This window comes from Genypterus blacodes, unplaced genomic scaffold (genome assembly GCF_046128005.1).
Source record: "Genypterus blacodes isolate CSIRO-AG114 ecotype Tasmania unplaced genomic scaffold, CSIRO-AGI_Gbla_v1 ptg000141l_1, whole genome shotgun sequence".
NCBI lineage: Eukaryota > Metazoa > Chordata > Actinopteri > Ophidiiformes > Ophidiidae > Genypterus > Genypterus blacodes.
Genome location: NW_027466943.1, coordinates 1,132,097 through 1,151,706, shown reverse-complemented (window position 1 = coordinate 1,151,706; position 19,610 = coordinate 1,132,097). Strand labels below are relative to the sequence as shown.

The 19,610-nt window shown below is 39.6% G+C and overlaps 2 protein-coding genes and 2 long non-coding RNA genes across 5 annotated transcripts; 1 reads left to right on the top strand and 3 right to left on the bottom strand.

Annotated features, from left to right (window-relative positions):
- The first annotated feature begins 582 nt into the window (after positions 1–582).
- Positions 583–1,751, top strand: LOC143012062 (uncharacterized). The gene is made up of 3 exons (XR_012964976.1): positions 583–823; positions 1,241–1,356; positions 1,614–1,751. It is a non-coding gene; the product is annotated as an uncharacterized LOC143012062 (long non-coding RNA).
- LOC143012061 (uncharacterized) lies at positions 1,215–4,913 on the bottom strand. 2 transcript variants are annotated; one of them, XR_012964975.1, is made up of 4 exons: positions 4,765–4,913; positions 4,120–4,222; positions 2,573–2,717; positions 1,215–2,318 (listed from the first exon to the last, which is right to left on the bottom strand). It is a non-coding gene; the product is annotated as an uncharacterized LOC143012061 (long non-coding RNA). The 2 variants fall into 2 exon arrangements; XR_012964974.1 differs by lacking the exon at positions 1,215–2,318 and having other exon boundaries at positions 2,486–2,717.
- A 7,171-nt stretch (positions 4,914–12,084) lies between these two features.
- LOC143012124 (activated RNA polymerase II transcriptional coactivator p15-like) lies at positions 12,085–16,461 on the bottom strand. The gene is made up of 5 exons (XM_076165187.1): positions 16,362–16,461; positions 14,769–14,838; positions 14,485–14,601; positions 13,632–13,740; positions 12,085–12,752 (listed from the first exon to the last, which is right to left on the bottom strand). Exons 2-5 carry the CDS (start codon positions 14,835–14,837, stop codon positions 12,673–12,675), a joined length of 375 nt encoding a protein of 124 aa, XP_076021302.1. The 5' UTR covers position 14,838; positions 16,362–16,461; the 3' UTR covers positions 12,085–12,672.
- A 353-nt stretch (positions 16,462–16,814) lies between these two features.
- uqcc3 (ubiquinol-cytochrome c reductase complex assembly factor 3) lies at positions 16,815–18,323 on the bottom strand. Its single transcript, XM_076165140.1, has 2 exons — positions 18,079–18,323; positions 16,815–17,081 (listed from the first exon to the last, which is right to left on the bottom strand). Exons 1-2 carry the CDS (start codon positions 18,193–18,195, stop codon positions 16,950–16,952), a joined length of 249 nt encoding a protein of 82 aa, XP_076021255.1. The 5' UTR covers positions 18,196–18,323; the 3' UTR covers positions 16,815–16,949.
- Between the last annotated feature and the right edge of the window lie 1,287 nt (positions 18,324–19,610).

Below are 19,610 nucleotides of genomic sequence, written 5' to 3'. Positions count from 1 at the left end.
TGAATGTAGCTTTTGTGTATTGAAGGAATCCAGGACGTCATTGGACATTCCTCACATACCACTGTGAGTTTTTATTTTCAGCTGTTTGACTTATATAGTTGTCCTTATTTAGTTCTCTATGTCCTTGTTTTTGTTCATCATTGACGTGAAGATCTCAGTTAACTTAAAACTCTGCATGGCGGCAAACTTTCAGAAGACACTCTTTCTTTCTTCATGTCAAACCAAAGTTTATATCATCCCTGATTAAACTTTCCAGTGAAGATCATCTCTGGTGTTGTCAGCTGAGCTCATCTCCATTTGTTGTATTTACCCCATGATTTAAAGTCTCTGCCTATGCTAAACGGATTTATTGTCACTCCAATTATATCAGAAATTGCTACAGAAATTCTACGATAAAATAACAGACCATGCAAGTTTTGGCTGCGGTGTGAATGCAAACACGGTGATGAATGTTTCATTATGCTGTTGTTACGGTGGCCGAGAACCGCCACCGCTGCAAATAAAAGAAGCGCTGCAAAAATAAAAAAGCTGGTGTGCAAAAATAAAAAGCTGGTGCAAAAATAAAAAAGGCGATGCAAATAAAAGAAAGTCTGCAAAAAAGAAACGCTACTGCAAATAAAAGAAAGTCTGCAAAAATAAAAAAGTCGGTGCAAAAATAAAAACGGTGATGCAAATAAAAAAGCCACAACGGAAGAGGGTTACCGGGGACTGTTTTTGCCGATGCACCTGTGTGAGTAGAAGACGACGCCGACGCACCTGTGTGAGGAGAAGAAGACGGCGACGACGACGAGAAGAAACTACGAATAGGAAAACGAACTAGAAAGTAAGTGAACATGATAGTGTTTAATGTCGCTACGTGTACTTTTTAATGTGTTATTTGGTTAGGCCAGGTAACCCCAGGTTTGAAGTTGAACTGGAGAATGCCGGTGTATTGTTAGCTTCGGCTAACACGGGGAGACCACTAACGAGAGTGGAAGCAACTGACGGCTACAGCTTATTACTATCGTTGTTGTTGTTGCTTGTATCATTAATAGTCATGCTAACAATAATCTAAGGCGTGGGTAACAATAGTTATTTGGATGAATGTGAAGTTTAAGCTGTGTGAGGTGGCCAGGGACTTTTGTGAAAATACCATGACCATAATGTCAGATTGAGGTATTGAACTGACGGCTAAAATGTTCATGCAATTTAAGTCCAAAGCAACCTAATGATACTTGTTTTTTTTGTTTGTTTTTTGCAGATCATAATGAATTGTCCTTTTTGTGGACACCAGCAGCCTCCGAAACTACTTTGTCGGATTCAGAGGTGATCATCATGAGTCCAAGCTCTGCAGAATTCAGTGCAGCTGATACATTGGTGAGTGCCACATTTGTTGTGTCTTACATTGATTATATTGTAAGTTCTGTCTGAAAATGAAAATGTTTCTAGATTTTACATAGAAGCCATGTTTCTGATGAAACGTGCCAAAATAGCATTTTAAATTACAGTAAATGTTGCAGTGTCCTGGCCTACACATATTTTACAAACTTCAATATTTATGTTCAAATTTGTTCAGCTCTAGTTCTGTCAATCAAATTTGAAGTGCTCACTGATATATTGTTTTTTACTTCCAGATATGGGAACCTGCAGATGGAGAGTCAAGCACTGATTCAGCAGCTCTGGTAATTGTAGCTCCGAAACATAGTCTATCGTTCACACTTAGCCTTGTCTGAAAATATTGTCACACAATCAAGGCTTAAACTACTTAAAAGAATGTGTCACGCTCTGACCTAGAGATCCATGTTTGTGTACATTATATTAAACATTTCATTTTTAGACTGTTGTCAAGACCGCACATTTTTATTGTATTTGATATCAGGAATGTGCTTGCAGCTTCAGCTTGTTTCTTTAAATAAAAAATAAATAAAAAAACTACAGACTGTTCTTTTTTTTTTTTTTTAAGATTTTTTCAGGCATAGACAACTTTATTACAGACATTTGTACGTTGCTTTGGACAAAAGCCTCTGCCAAATGACAGGGGAGAGAAGAAAATGACAGCAGCAATATACAGCAGCAGCAAATACAACACATAAAAAGAAGTTTGTTTTGGTGTTGTCACAACACAAATATGTCCCTAAAATTTTTACAGACCAGCCATGTTTTTCAGGGTGATGTAGTTCTCTACAGCTGATTCCCACTGCAAAGGAGCTCTTACACCACTCTGTCGTTGCAGTTCTCCAAAAAGAGTTTCATGCTCATCCCCAGCAGGAGTTGCTGGCACTGGCATGATGCTGGTGATGTGGTTCAGGGTTTGGGCAGATGCTGGGAAACCACAATTGCTAGGAGCAAGTACAGGAAAGTGTTCACACTGAGCAACACATCAATTAAGTTTCACTTTCATGGTCATTACAATTATCTCCAGAGTTTCTTACAGGACAAGGATGCAGAGACCCAAAGACAAGCAATGATCTTAGGTTAAACTAAGTATCAAATATTAGAGAAAGCATTGCACATGAGGGAAAACTTTATTGTGAATCTTAAATTTTATAATCAAAATGTTACAAAATATTTTCAAGTGCAGTTAAGTACCCACATTTTAGAGCACCACATTATTTCAGTTTTTACGTAATTAATAATAAATAAGGTGACTCCAGGAGGTGAACTTTGTGTTTGCAGGGCTGCCATTGAAGAGATGCCTCTCCCTCAAGTCACTGAACAGATCCATCCAAAATTGGCTCCTAGATAGAAAACACAAATTCATCCAGGTCATCGTTCTTCAAGAGGTTTAGATTAATGTACAAGTCCACTTACTACTGACTCATGCCTTTTGGAGATTTCACTACAATATACCCTTTCCTTTAAAAAGCACAGCAATATACATTAAACTGAGAAATAATATAAATGCATACAGCAAATACAATAATCCAGGGTCAAGTAAAACATAAATGAATTAAAAGTGACAGAAACCTTTGTTTCCGGAACCAGCTTTCAATCCGCTGGTTGGATGTTGAAGTGCCATACATGTGGCTTTAAGCTCCTGCAAACTCGTCTGCATGCTCTGATCTCATGGTACATTGAATGGCGGCCATTATTCCATTTTCAGTGCCGCAATCTGTGCGGAGCCGCTTTGGAAAAACTCCATGCTCAACTACACAGTTGATGTAGTTTTGAGCAATTACTGAAGGGTCGTTGTTCGTCTTTCCACAATTCAGCCACATAATTTTTCTGGAGAAGCCATCAATGCAGCCACTTATGCCAATTCCAAAAGGTTTTAATTTATTATACCCATCAACGTGCCAGGTTTCGTTTGGTCCCATTGAATGATATGCCCTTCGAACAAATCTACGTCTGCAGCGATTCTCTGTTCCACATGGATCCAGCTCTGCCATTAGGTGCATCGTCTTGTCTGACGACAAGAGAGTGTTTCCGTTTCAGAATCTGCAACATCGCTCTATACCCTAAAAGCTGGCCTGATCCCTTTAGCTCCTCGGAAATAGCTGCCTGCACAGTAGCAATTGGAGTGTAGTTGATCCTTCTGGTCAGGCTTGCATGTTTTAGTCTTTTTTGTAGATTGCGAAAACTGACTGATGTGTTGTGTTTGGTTTTCAGTAAGTCCACTATTATTTCATAACTATGGCCCTCTGTGAAATATTTTTGGATAAGTTCATCCACTGGAGTACTAGCTTCAGGACCTGAGGGGTAGGACGGAGGACACTATATTAGAGGCTAAATGATGAACTGCATAATGAACATTTTCAATTTTTACAGAGGTGAATAAATGAGATTGTTAAGATTATCATGTGTGGGTGACATGGTAGTTAGTGATTAGTTATTGAGGAATCAAGCTATTCAATGCACTCGTTAAAGTTAATTAATTGAAAATGTCTTTATATAAAAGTAGCATAGTGCAAAACACTCAAAATTGTTGCATAGGATTTTTTTACAGGGATCAGTAGCCTACTAGACTAAGAAACTTTCTTAATTTTTCATGTCTTCAAATTCATTGTATTCCACATGCCTCTGTTATGGATTTCACCATATGAAGTGGTATATTCATGACTAACAGACAGTATATTCTCTGAAAAAGCATAGCAATCCATCATGTTTAAGAACCTCATTAACTGTCAGAAAGAAATGTACCTTCATCTTGAAGACTCCTTAGGAACCTGACATTTCTACAGCATGAGCCACAATATACCAGGACGGATGGAAGGTTCACCCCACAGAATGGACAAAACATGACCTGGTAAATGACAAAGCAAAAACAGTCAAGTTTAGGATTCAATCTGACATTATGGTCATGGTTCTTTCTCAAAGGTCCCTGGCCACCCCACACAGCTTAAACTTCACATTCATCCACATAACTTCTGTTACCCACGCCTTAGATTATTGTTAGCATGATTATTAATGATACAAACAACAACAACGACAGTAATAAGCTGTCTTCACTGTAGATAGTCACCACAAAACGAGCTCACTCACAGAGTCACAGTCAGATGTTGGTCCAGAAAGTGTGTCTCCAATGCTGCTGAAGCTGTTTGAATCTGAAGCTACTTAAATAAATGAGTGTGATGGCATCACGCTAACAAAACGATGTCATCCAATAACTCAAACTCCAGCTATGATGTCAAACTGACATCTGGTTAGTGGTCTCCCCGTGTTAGCCGAAGCTAACAATACACCGGCATTCTCCAGTTCACCTTCAAACCTGGGGTTACCTGGCCTAACCAAATAACACATTAAAAAGTACACGTAGCGACATTAAACACTATCATGTTCACTTACTTTCTAGTTCGTTTTCCTACTCGTAGTTTCTTCTCGTCGTCGTCGTCGCCGTCTTCTTCTCCTCACACAGGTGCGTCGGCGTCGTCTTCTACTCACACAGGTGCATCGGCAAAAACAGTCCCCGGTAACCCACTTCCGTTGTGGCTTTTTTATTTGCATCACCGTTTTTATTTTTGCACCGACTTTTTTATTTTTGCAGACTTTCTTTTATTTGCAGTAGCGTTTCTTTTTTGCAGACTTTCTTTTATTTGCATCGCCTTTTTTATTTTTGCACCAGCTTTTTATTTTTGCAGCGCTTCTTTTATTTGCAGCGGTGGCGGTTCTCGGCCACCGTATGTTGTTGCTGTCTGATATTTCCATGAGAAAAATTCAGAGTGGGTGTGAACAGGCATTTACGTAGTAGAACAGCGTGGTGAGCTCAGCAATGACATAATGATGAGTGCAGAGATGAATAGCAAAACTGTAGATTCAGGGTCCTCCCAGAGAACCAGGGACAGGTAATGTAGAAAGGAGCAAGTGTCCCTTTCGATCCAGGTGTAGTAGATGGCTCATATTTATGGCATGTCTGTATTTTAACAAAGACTAGAACCATTTATTACCAGTCTGAGGCTAAGATTATGCTGATTCAGCAGAGTAAGACGATTTGTTTTGTTTCCAACAGTTATTGATATACAAATAAGATCACATCTGTAATACCATTGACAGTGTATCTACATGATCAATCTATTTATACATGCGATAAAGAGACAATGAATGTAAAATAATAAAATAAAATGCTTTTCCCTCAAACAATAACAATTATCTGCAGTGGGAAGAAGCCAAATATTTGTGACACAGTCTCATCGGCAGGCTCACAGACTCTCCAGTGGTGTGGCGGCCTTAAAGGCTATTGCCTCTCAGCACCTGTTACCAAGGACACGGTGCATTATGCTCAATAGCTCAGAAGTTTCCTCTTGTCTTGTTACTTTGACAACAGGAATGTCAATTAGCTGAGCTGTGAAAGGAAATGTTTGCAGCCTTTGTTTGTCGGCTGATTGGAGCTGCTATAACTAAAAGCAATAACAGGTGCTATAAATCAACATGGCTTCTCATTAACATGCTCCCACTGCCCCCTGCAGAAACACATTCCCATCTCATGCTACACCGTATCAATATCTGACGGTGTTTATTATTGTTACGTTCTGACTGGCATGTACAAGTTTGTCGTTGATTCTGTCCAGTCCTGACAGCTGAATGCTGATCAGAGAAAATAACACACTTAAAGCCTTTTATTGCCTTTACCAACCAAAGGATATGCTGGTGTTTGCCATAAAACCACGGGACACATGCGTCTGAGCAGATTTATGGAAGAGGGATGAGCGCCCCCAGCTGTCTCACTTTAATGTGATATACAAACATAAAGGTTTTAAAGCCCTTCTTTAAAATAACACATAACATTCCTTAGTTAAATGGACTTTCATCCCATGTCATTGTGGCACCACAGAGTCTCAGCACACTGGTGAGCAGCTGATAGAAAGCAGTTTGTGGGATTACTTTAATGAACAGATGATTGAGTAAAATGATAAATTAATAATTCAATTCATTCAATTTTGCTCAAATGATTTCCCATCTAGACACTGGAACATATTAGTCCATAAAACTCTTTTCCTGGCATAACAGCGAATTTAACTTTATCAGGACCTCTCAGATCTTCTCAGTGTTACAGAAAAATGGCTGAATATGGTGCCTCTGTGTCGCACTACTGTCAACTGCAAGTATTAAGCTGTATATTTGTGAAATACTGTACAAAGTTTGTGTAGAAGTGTTTGACACCCCGAAGAATGTAGGAGAAGTTTCTACTGAGGTTTCTGCCGTGACTGTGATCAGCCACAGCAGAAGCTCGTTTTGGAAGTGACCGGATTAAGCAAAAGGCCACTGGAATCCATTGAAAGAGACTGACTGACTGACTGACTGACTGACTGACTGACATAAACCATTTTCTGTTAGAGTTTGATGTTGTGATTTGCCTGGAGGAAACATTTACACCAGGTTACCATGGTGATAGTGAAGAAGACTCCCACAGATGTAGAGAGAAAGAGAGAGAGCAAGGAATGGATACCAGCTTATCGTGCCCACTCCCTATCTCCCTCGCTGCCTGTCTCTCGTCTGTCCTCTCTCCTCCTCAAGCAGAGACAGAAACCATCAGCAGGACAATCTCAGCATGTTTATTTTCTTATAAATATTTTTATGGTTCTTCTGCCAACTGAGGAAGAACATCATTTCTAGTGTTTTGGGAAATAAAATCCACTGGACTGCTGATCAGATGAAAACCAAACATGAAGACATGCTGTGATTGTGCGCAGGAATGTGGAACATGTATACAGTAAAATGATTGAAGAAAGGGAACTTAAATGGTCCATTATGGGGAAACTATGATAAGATCAGCTGAAAGATTTGAACACCACTCCCACCCCCTAATCCCCAATTCTTTGTTCAGTCATTAATATAAGGGGATACAGTGGAGAACAAATATTTTATTAAAATAACATCAAGACCACAAACCCTTTCAAAAATACATGTTAAACTTTGTCCACAACAATAATCCAACACATTGTTGTTACTCCTTTATCACTTCAGTCTCTCTTCTACATGACCTTAAGCAAAGAATGATACACTTTCTTTACATTTTAGTTACATTTTATAATCCTCATTTTAGTCAAACCTTTTGTTTTAACATTTTGGCCTGATCAGAGATTTCTGCATCATATTAGATATAAACACATTGGCATTTAAATGACTCACTACAAGAGAGCAGATCCTCTTTTGAAAAAAACTTAAAAACATTAAGAGTAAATTCATATAATTGATTTTGTATGATGAACCATCATACCATCATTAAATTATACATGCAATATATCTTTAAGTGATTATGGACTGTTGTTATTACGGCATTTAATCCTATCATTATTATCATTATCATTATATTTGTTAGGGCTGAAACCTATTGCCTAAGTGTTTACATTGAGCTTCAAGATAGCAATTTCAAAAGCATAGACTCACAAATAAGCTTTACAGACGCATTTGACAGTGAGGTGAACCTTGTTTTTGCTCACCTGTCTGTCCCTTGTTAAACAGGGTGGTAGGTGTCCGATATCAGGTCCTGATATGTTGTGCATGTGGGATTTAAAGTTTTTTTCACCACACATCCGTTAAACACTGATACGCTGTCTCTTCTCTAAGAATGGCCCACGCATTCTATCTACTATGAAATACATCAAAGAGTCAACACATGTCAGCATATGGCTACAACTATCAGCAAGAATAGCATCCTCAACTATAATGACTGGAAAATGGTGGAAAATCATATTTATTGGATCAGTGTAAAACTGAAACAAAATTTGGTGCGTAATTTTGTAGTCATTAATTTTTGTATTGCAATCAGTTACACACCCCATTTCAACATAAACATTCTGCTTAATTTGATAAGATTTACTCCACTTTAGAAGTGGCATGATAAGTGAAAACTCCATAAAGCATGAATCCGACACATAATTGAAGTCATTTACACCATGAGCCAATAACATAAGGAAGTGCCACAGACAAATGAACATTTTATTTGATTCAAAAGAAGAAAAATTTCAAAATTAAATGATCAGAGAAAGAGACTGGGTGGCCTCTTGATTTATGTCTTTTGAAGTGTTACATGTGTTCAAGAAGAATTTTGTCTGAGACGGTGAGGCGCAGCGATTGTGTACATAAACATCTGAGAAACACACATGGAATTCAAAATAAATCAGCTGCCTGACGTATGTTAGGAATGAAAACCTATAACTCCACAGGAAACTGCAGTGTGGAAAGCATCCACAATCATCAGGATCTGAAATATCACTTTACAAAACCCCCCTCAAAATACCGGTTTATTTGTGAAGCCCTCAAATGTCCTTTTCTTGATACTTCTGATTCTTGGATATCAGAGTTAAAAAGTAGTCACTAAACTAAAAGCCATAATATGATAAATATGGTAATTATAGTACTTGTGTAATTGGATGTGTGTAATTATTAACTACCTTATTGTATGAGCTTTGTAAGAGATAAAGGTAGGAAGTAATCATATACATCTCCTTGAGGAAATACACTTGTACTACAGCGTATTTACTGCTACTTCATTTTCTCAGGTGGAATAAAATCCAACTGCAAGTCATTAATTTAGAGTATAAGAGACATACTTTTAGTGAAGTAACAAATCTGAGCCCTGGAGAAAGGCTTTCAACTCTTCTCAACTGTGGCCAAAGAACACAGTGGTCACATTGCTGAAATGTCTTTCAGCCTCATTCAGCTCTTTATGGATGGAGACTGGACGAAGGCTGCAGGTAGGTTTGGGTCAACAGTAGCAAGGAAAGGCTCAGCCTGGCTTTGTTGGGTGCCTGCCTTGTTTGTTAGGTGTCATTCCTTGCTGGAAACATATATACACAAAGCTGCAAGTGCCTGGGAAATGTCAATAAATACTTGGCTGCCCAGTCCTTACTGGATAGGTCACCAGTAAACAGCAGATCTTGTTCAAACAGTTCCCAGCACACTTTTCCTCCCAGCAGGCTTCAAGATGCTGTGAACTTTACTCAGGGACAACAGGTTGGAATGCTTCTGTGAAATACTCAAGACTACAGTTTTGCTGTGCGTGCGTGCGTGCGTGCGTGCGTGCGTGCGTGCGTGCGTGCGTGCGTGCGTGCGTGCGTGCGTGCGTGGGTGCGTGACTTTAGCATACAAACAAACTAAGTGCTAAGGGCTAAGTGTGGAATCAGTCAGATTTGAGGGGTAAAGTGGAAGGAGAAAAAGCCTGTCTGATCTTAACCAGTATGTACTCAAGTACCCAAAATAAAAGTACTCATTGTGTACATAGGGACATGTTTTTTTATATGAATTTTAAGAATGAATATCAGTAAAAGTAGCTCAGGTTTAAACGGTAGTTGAGTAAATGTACACATGGCATTAAACTTTGTAGTACAATATGAAAATGATCAGGCTTCATCTCCTGAATGTGGTGTTGATGAATTCTTTCCTCCCAATGCTGAGCGTAAAGATTGAGTTCCTAACTGCTGACAAAATGCACAAATATCTAATAACTGTCAACAAAAATAAAGAAGTATCTGGCACTATTTTTCAGTCTGAATATGTCCAAAATGTGATAGTGATATACAACAATGAAGTACATTACTGTACAGGCCAGAGTACCACTTTATAGTTTGAAATCTGGGCACATTAAGCAGGTTTATGTTTTCATCAATATTCGTGGTTTAGTGAAAAAAACACTGCCTTGTGTTTGGTTTCAGTAGGATGAAATGCTACCGCCTTGATAATGTTGCTATTTTATCTTTTTTTTTGCATAAACAGAACTTGATGGGTGCAGGGCCAAGTTTTCTCATTCTGAGGCCCTTGGCTGTGGCCCAAGTGACCGCCAGCCAATCCCAGTTGGCCCAATTAGACAACTTGTACTTTTTGAAAATGACTGATGACTGTCACTTACTTAAGCCTCTTTCACACATGCAATCTTTCCCTGAAATGTCCAGGGACACGCTTACTGCCACTGTGAACAGAAGCAGGGATAAATATTCAAGGAATTCGTGAACCTCCAATTTCCACTACATAATTTCGTACCCCCTTATTGTTTGTACTTATCGTGTACTTATTATCTACTTGCATTCTTGCACTTTTCATTATTGCACTAGTTGGGTGATTTCTGATTTCTGACTTCTGGGTCTTTGTCTTTTCATGCTGTACTGTTACTGTTGCACAGTAATTTCCCTCAGGATAATAAAATTTCATCTTATCTTATCTTATCTTAAATTACATAAAGGGTTAGAATTATCTGACAAAATAGACTTTCACATGGCGCAAACAAACCAATCACAGGACTTTGATTGGTTGACGATTGATTGACGAATTAGATTTGATTACTGCAATACAAGTTCTTCTTGCTCCTCGCCCAAAATGATGCTTAAAGTAAGAGCTGTCTTAAACGTAGATAAAGCCTTCGCCCTTTTTCGTCATCTGTGGGGTTTTATGGGGGTTGGCATCCAAAAGTGTTACATTACTGCCATCTGCTGGACGGTTTATTGCGGTACTGCCATGGCATGGCAAAACATGACAGACAGCAATGCTTCTAAATGGAGCTGCATGTATGAATATTGAGTTTTGGACAAACTGCTTTTTCTGTTCGTGGGATCAACATGTGGAGGTCCCTCCCAACTGAATTCAAACTGGATCCAGACTGGGGTCATTTTTAAATTGAAACTGAAACAGTTAAGAAAGAGGGAGCAGTCCTGTACTCATGAATAATGCCTCCTGTTTATGGCGCTTAATTGTATTATCTTGTGCTGTTTTTTTCTGTTTGGTTGTCAAGCTCTGAGTTTTATGTTTTACAAATTGTGTTGTTTGTGTTTTACTGTCTCTTGTATATTGTCTTCATGTTTAATGTGTTTCAAGGCCCCTCTATGGACGGGCATTGCAAATTAGCCCAGGCTATAAAAGCTGTGGTGTGTGTCATTGGTTAATGTCACATCCCTGTCACTATTCCGATAAAAGAATGAAAATCATAGTGCTGCCTGAAAATTTATCCCAGGAATTTACTGGGAACTATGTTTGAAAAGGCCTTTATACTTGGAACCTTCCTGTATTTGCTGTGCGTCATGCAAATTTTTTATTTATACTGCTATCCAGTGTCCTAAATAAAGTATAACCATTAGATTATGTTGGGAATAAACTAGAAAGGACTGAGGTTCTTCTTGTAAGCTCAGAAGTGCACAGTGAGTCTTGGCACACTATTTACTTTAACATGTTCCAGAAATTTACGCAATGATGATGGTCCATAATTCACGCATTTGTTTCATCTCGCCTAGGATACTGCAATTCATTATTCACCTGCTTCACAAACAACTCCTGTCTATTATTTGAATTTTGACCCCATTTACAGCCACTAAGTCACTTAGGTTATCGGACCAGGGGTGGGCGAGCATTTGGCCCTCGGCTTTTGCACAGCCTCACCAGTCAGCCAGCAATGTGGACCCACAATAATTACGTTCAACTTTGATAAGTCCCATTTATTTATTTCAAGAGCCCATGATCCATGTGTTAAGTTTTTAATGGAATGCTAAGAAGTACCTGTTGACAAAGGTTTGTGGCTCCCCTTCGAGATTCAAAGGATTCTGGTTACATGCAAAAAAATGCAATCTACCACCACCTGGAATGTTCTTGGGAACTGAAGCAAACACATTACACGGAACATGTTCATAAAACATTAATATTTAACAAATCTAAACATAATTGGGAACCTTTTTTTGAAAAACAAATTTAGATCAGAATGCTTCTGCATTAGAAAGCTATTATGCCGTCTATGGATGGTATAAGAGGATTTTTATGTTTCACATAAAAACGTCAATTTTGTGGACACCACATTCATAAAAAATATGTTGTGCAGCACCAAACACCAACTCACATTTGACTTTGGGTATGGACTCAGTAAATTACATGGAGAAAAAAATTAGTTGACTTTGTTTAGGAATGACTGGTCCGTTTTCGTTGCGTTGCCTCAATGAGATTATAAATCAGTTTAACAATGTTTATTTTTAAAACCTGCAGCTCATTACATGAACAGTGGGCTCGGCTGACACAGAATACAAATAATCAAGATCAAACTAAGTCTTATCATGTACACACTGACTTAACAGCCAAATAAAGCTAGTGCCTTTTCTTTTATTCAATACAAAACATATACTGAATAATATCAACCACCTGCTGCTCCTAACAGCTGAAAAACAAGTTTCAAACACAAAACCAACTACTGACTAAACAAGTTCATTACAAAAAAAATCCAGGCTCTTTACAAAACAGGCTAAACAGTTTTAGTTAGATCACACAGAACATGACAAAGAATGTTTATGTTCTCTTTATGGCATCATCAATGTCAGAAATCTGCTCCTTCAGCTGGTTCCATTGTTCAGGATTCAGAGAAATACCTAAAAGTTATTTTAAACAAATCAGGTTATCAGGTTATCATTAATGTATCAGTAAAAAGACAACGATGCATTCTTACTTGCATTGCAAAATACGGCAATAATGGCACAACTTTAAAAACAAGCACCTGACATGAGCCGATCACACCACTGACAAGAAGAGCAGTGAGCACAAACACATTTAAACACATTTAACCTCCGGTAGTGTCGTTTAATTGTAATTTAATAGCTGCTTTCAATTCTGGGACCAAGGATTAAGATCAACTCACTGACATTCATCACGAAAAACAATCAAGAAAAAATACTAAATTAAAACATTTGACTGTAAACCATCATCAGCCATAACATACGACTCACTGCTCTATATTCACTTTGCTATTTAAACTTATTAACACTGAGGGAGATTGTGTACCCAGTGCACAAAGGAAAAAATGCGAGTGAACGCATTTAGACAAAACAAGAACAGACTGGATTGATTCTGTCTTTTAAAAGCTGTAAAGGAGTGGTGTGTGGCAGGTATCTGCAGCAGAGATACTCAGGTTTCACTAAGTCCATGAGGCCTGGGTTACCGCGTGAACAGATATGTGAGGGAGTGTTTGCAGCTGATATTGCAATTATAATATGAACTGCACTCATTTTCTTGTAGTATGCTGTTAGCGGGGAAAATTGTGGTGTCGATTTCAATCATTCATTGTGCCGTCCTAGTTTCTAGTCACTTGTTGAAGCCACTCTGTCAATAACCTTAACTGATCTAGTCCTACCCAGAACTAGAGGTGTCTTTATACCTAATGAAGTGGCTGCAGCGTATCCGAGTCATTTCCTGACAGCAGCTTTGCCTACGTCACTGTTTGGATTAACTTAAACATTCTTGGTGTGATTTACCTTTCTTGCCTGGCTTCATCTCTCCGTCTTGGTTCATCCAGTACTCTCTGATGTCAATCAGGACTTTGCCTTTGAAGTCCCTGACACTGACATATCTCATCTTTCCGATCTGTAACAGGCAAAGCAAACTTCTGAGAAAACGACAAAAGCCTCGGCAACAGTCTCTTTGCTTTAGAGACGTAATCTTACCTGGTGCTCTACTTGAAAATGTTCTGGAATTGTGATAAAGAAGGCAAAGTGGACCTGGAAAACTAACTTCTAGGAGGTTTGCGCATTCACTGGACTGGAAAATAGACGTGGAGACATTTCACTGTATCTGAAGGGCTTCTTCACTTGCTTCAGCTGCGTGGGATAATGTGTTGGTCTGTGTGAGTGGGTTTCCTCTAAACTGCAATGTTTCCCCAAAGCTTCCCTGGTGAATTTGATGGTGGGATCCAGCGTGTGACTAAGTTCTGTGAAAGGTCCAAATTTCACCGGCCCTGATCTAAACCCATGTATCATCTTACATAGAAGCCAGAGGCAACAGTGGTTCTCACTTTAATAGGAGAAACTGGAGACCAAATTGAAAACAATGACCATATCGGAGATTTTGATTACCTGGGTGGCTAGGATTGGTAGAGGCTCACATCTGAGAAAGCCCAAATAAGATTGGCCACAAGCGATAATCTTAAGATTATTAGCAAGTTGTAGATGGGAGTGGCAGTATCTAAAATGCAGCATCAGCATGTGTTGAAGTTGGACGAGCAACGACAGGACATCATCAGAATTATGGTGAGATGTGAGCAAACAGGAGAGGCGTCATTTTCTAGGAGCCGCTACTCAGACAGCAGATTACATCACCCAGAGACTGTACCTGGAACATGTTGTCATTGTCACTGTTGCCTTTGGATGAGCTGCCTGGCTTGGAACTCTCGCCACTCTTCACTTTCTTTGCTGGTTTCTCTGGTGCACTGGGCTTCTTTCTCTTTGCCTGAAAAAGTTATTCTTCATGAAATTCCAGTCACATATTTTCTGGGCTGAGCAGCACTCTGACTGATAAGACAACCTGAATAAGGTCAAATGTGTCATGTCTTTTAAATCGCCTTTCCTGTTTTCAAGCAGTTCAGTTCACCACAATCTAACATGACGAGCACAAACCTTGGTGTCCACATCACTGTCGGAGTCACTTCCTGATGTGGAAGACAACACTTCCTTTGATCGAGGCATTCTGCAAAGAAACGGACCAAAAGTCATTTCTCATTCTTACTGCAAGTCCATTGGTCATTCAGAAGAATTTTCACAATTCCGTGTATGATAGACATCCTTTGCATTTACACCTTGCATTAACATGTGGATTGGTATTCAATATGGTTACATTATCTGATGAATACAGGTCAAGGTTTGTACGCATTGCCATCAAACAGATGAGTTTGGACATTTACATGTGGCATTAACATGCGTTCCCTCATCCAGCTACATTATCCAAATAACCACGTCTTATGGTGTCACAAGGTGTAAATGCTCACAGAATGGATCGGGATCAATCCTGCCCCATCTGATCACTGATATCAATGGAACCCTGACTACATACATATGTGGTGAGGCTTCCATTGTGTTCAGTTCTCTGCCAAATGAAAGAAGCATTGTGTAAATGCAACATGAACAGGAGAAGCGTATTCATGCGATAAGATCTGCCCATGAGTTATAAACATCATCTTCTCAAGCCTTTAACTGTCCATGGATACCATGACCTAGATGACTGATGCACAACACATTAGTAATGTTAAACAGCACAGCGAAACACAGATTAGGCAAATTGTTTCAAATGCACGTCTCATCATCGAATGTTATTATCTAAATGGTATACATCTGGATACGGAGATCACATTTTAATGCACAATATAAACACAAGTCATTGACAGTCGTTCCTGCATATTCCCCTCTCACTCTGCTCCTGGGTTGGAAATCAAGCACATTTTTATGGCGCAAGTTTTGCATTTGTAACATATATCGGGGCAGTTACTTCAGTCATTTCTCTCATTACACACTGGGCGCTTTATCTTAAGAACGAACAAAACAATGGTCACAAAAGCTTAGCGAGCAACCTCAATGTCGGAATTGAAAACCAGTTTCGCTTCAGCCCCACGAATTCAATAAAATTCATTGCAGTTTATTACATCTCAGTCAATTCTACAGGGGATCTTCTTTGAGTTTTATTGGGCAAAAATGTAGAATAATGGCGCTTTAGTCCCGATCCCCTGCTTGATTCCTACGTTGTCCTGTTCTAATCCCAATTGATGAGATAAATAAAAATGGTGCAACGCCATTTTGCATTTTGCACAGGTTGTATTAGCTTTAATGAAGTCTCACGAACTCAACCCGTTTAACATTTAACATTACCCCCAACAGATGGGATAGACTGGTCCGTTCGTGAACTCGAATTCATCCACAACGGAATTTTATCTGCGAGAGATCGAAACAGTTGTCGTAGAACGCGATGCATGAAACGGTCCGGCTCCGGCTATCACCTGGACAAGACGCTGTGTTCAGCTAACAGGCATGTGTGCTTCAAAGCATTAGAACGACATGTACACAAAGCTATGCCGTTTAGCTAGCAGGTACACCGTGTACCGTGTGCGCTAGCTGACTCTGACTGGCACTTGTACGCATGCATCCGGTTAACTGTTGACAAAGGCGACAAAGGCTACAAAGGCTACAAATGAACCGAACATTTCAAACTCTTATGCTTACATGATGCAATGTCCAGCAGCAAATGTCCGAGTGTGGGCAACAGGCGCGAAGCTTGATTACTTCCGGGCAAGAAGAGAACCTGCGTTTTGCTTCCGGTGACATATGACGTTACGAATTTTGTATTAACTCTTTACAACCTGAAGTCGTTTCAAAAATATATATAATAAATTAAAAGAGCGTTCGAAAAACGTCTTCAATTTTCCATTCTTGATAAAGAACATGAGGTCAGATAAATGTTTTCCAAACATATTACTTAATTATTTTCTCGTCAACATTCTGAAGTTTTTTTTGTCTTGAAACCATTTTTGGGGTACATTTGTTGTTTTATGAGTTTGTCACAATGACAGGAACTATGGTGGGATAACATTTCTTTATAATCACATGTTCCTTTTGAACATGTAATTGGCAAGCAAATCTAGGTTCCATAGCTACATCTGCAATTAAACAGCAAACTGAGATCGTTTAACCATTTATTAATTTTACAGTGACTTTCAGCAGACATTCACAATTAACTTTCCTTTAAATTATCATGTCCATGGCTGCTTTGACAGGTTGTGGCCCAGCATTCTTGCAGATGTGGGCTCCTTTCTACTTTGAAACACCTTTAAATCCCCTTGCAACGTTGTCATTGGTCTCAGCTGCCTCCTTCAACACCTGCATCACCAGTGCGTTCCTCTTCCTCGTCTCAGCCATTCTCAGAGGGTTGGCCTCCGGCAGGTCCTGATGGGGCACACAGCATGAGGCAGAAACAGTTCAGGAGCCACCAACAGCTTTTCAACTGTAAGCCTTCACTCAGTTCACTCAAACATCAACACAAATGAGTATTTCCACCTTTAGTCATGTTTTTAAACTGAATGTTCACCTGAAAAGATTCCAGATAAATTATATTTGCAGATCATTCACATTGCATTAGCAAGCACTAAAAAAAAAGTGTGCACTGTGTGGCTCACAGTATCTGACCACATTGTTCTAGTTCATATGAAGGGCATAAGGTGGCAGGAGGATCTCACAGAGGCGAAGCACTGAATGTGTCATAGCAGGCTTACAAGACTTGGACCACTACAAGGCCATTACCTGCCTGAACGACTACCGTCCTGTAGCCCTCACATCCATCACCATGAAGTGCTTTGAACAGCTAGTTAAAATCCATATCTGCTCCACCCTTCCTGACACCCTGGACCGGCATCAATTCTCCACTGGCGAAACAGATCCACAGCCAATGTGATCGCCCTGACAGTGCACACCGCCCTCTCCCACCTGGATAAGGTGGACATTAACCAGTGATGACACCGGTCACAGGACCTAGTCACTTCTTGAACTCATGTCACTTTATATTTATTTATAATTGTTCTAATCTATTTTTTACTATTCAGTCTGGACTGCAATCCAGCTCTATTTTTCCTTATTGCTGAGTATTATGCATAATTATCACTATGTTAACCTAATCATAACTCAAACTTCGAATATAGTTAAAATGTGTTCAATTCCGGGAGGGTTGTTCCTATTGGCTACAGACTTCACACGTGCCCTCCTTGCTGTCTGATCTGCGGTGTGTAAAATGAAGCTGGTGGACATCAGGACTGTAGCCAAAACCTATTCACCGCTCTGCTGCGTTTTCGTGTCCCTGTACAAGCTCCCCCTGGCAGGGTTGAAGTAAATAATAATGACCGGAGCAGAACAACGTAGAGGGAGAGCAGCAACTCCAGCAACCCCTCACCTTCAGCATTTCCTTTTGACGCTCCTCTCCCGGAGCTATCGCAGCCCACAGTCCGTAACCAAGCGCTACATACGCCGCCGCACCGGCGGTAAGCAGGACGGTCCGCGCGCTGCTCATCTCGGAGCCCACAGGCGGACGAGCTAACGTTAAATAAGAAAGTTAGTTGTACTCATCTCAGCAACCCCAGCTGTTTGGTAACCAGGCAGCAGCAGTGCACTCTGGGATATCTGTCTTCTTCTCTTTCTTCTTACTTCTTCTTCTTCTTCTTCTTAACGTTCGGACTGTGGCTAACGACAATTGAAAGTAGAGCGCCCCCCTCTAATTAACGCGCTTCAGTAATAATCGTAGTAAAACGTTATAAGTACAGAAAAGTAATACCCATATTAAGTGATGATTCCCATAATATGTTGTATATATTGTGTTCATCTTAGAATAAAACATTATTGTTTCTTTATGGTGGACACAATATTTTTGTGGTTACAGTCCTCATGAAAAACAAAACAACTCTTTCAAATCATATGGATGAGGGACGATGCTACTAGCTGCTTCCCAACTCCGTTTGGAATAGGGCGGTTTTTTTTTTTTAATAGGCCTTCTTTTAGATGACGGAATAAGATACAATTTCAACTGGATTTAGATGATGAGCTCGTATTCGATTTCAACTACTGCAATTATGCCATTTTATGTGACACAAGCTTACATTTAGGTTAAATCAATTGATTTTTTTTTTACATTGTTTACATTTTATGTAATAAATATGATTATACAAACCCCAATTCCAATGAAGTTGGACATTGTGTAAAACGTAAATAAAAACAGAATACAATTCTTTGCAAATTCTTTTCAACCTATATTCAATTAAGTACACTACAAAGACAAGATATTTAATGTTCAAACTGATAAACTGTACTGTTTTTTGGCAAATATTCACGCATTTTGAATTTGATGCCTCCAACACATTCCAAAAAAGCTGGGACAGGGGCATGTTTACCGCTGTGTTACATCACCTTTCCTTTTAACAACACTCAATAAGCGTTTGGGAGCTGAGGACACTAATTGTTGAAGCTGTGTTGGTGGAATTCTTTCCCATTCTTGCTTGATGTACAACTTCAGTTGCTCAACAGTCCGGGATCTCCGTTGTCGTAGTTTGCGCTTCATAATGCGCCACACATTTTCAATGGGAGACAGGTCTGGAGTACAGGCAGGCCAGTCTAGTCTCTGCACTCTTTTACTACGAAGCCACGCTGTTGTAACACGTGCAGAATGTGGTTTGGTATTGTCTTGCTGAAATAAGCAGGGAGGCCATGAAATAGACTTGGATGGCAGCATATGTTGCTCCAAAAACTTTATGTACCTTTCAGCATAAATGGTGCCTTCACACATGTGCAAGTTACCCATGCCATGGGCACTAACACACCCCCATACCATCACAGATGCTGGCTTTTGAAGTTTGCGCTGATAACAATCTGGATGGTCCTTTTTCTCTTTGGTCCGGAGGACACAATGTCCATGATTTCCAAAAACAATTTGAA

Bases quoted from the DNA above. Each gene is read 5' to 3' on its own strand.
- uqcc3 (XM_076165140.1), bottom strand. From the start codon at position 18,195: ATGAGCAGCGCGCGGACCGTCCTGCTTACCGCCGGTGCGGCGGCGTAT. The intron at 17,082-18,078 runs GTGAGGGGTTGC...GTGCCCCATCAG, and splicing joins GTCAAAAGGAAATGCTGAAG to GACCTGCCGGAGGCCAACCC.
- LOC143012124 (XM_076165187.1), bottom strand. From the start codon at position 14,837: ATGCCTCGATCAAAGGAAGTGTTGTCTTCCACATCAGGAAGTGACTCC. The intron at 14,602-14,768 runs GTTTGTGCTCGT...TAACTTTTTCAG, and splicing joins ACAGTGATGTGGACACCAAG to GCAAAGAGAAAGAAGCCCAG. The intron at 13,741-14,484 runs GTACAGTCTCTG...TGCCTGTTACAG, and splicing joins ACAATGACAACATGTTCCAG to ATCGGAAAGATGAGATATGT.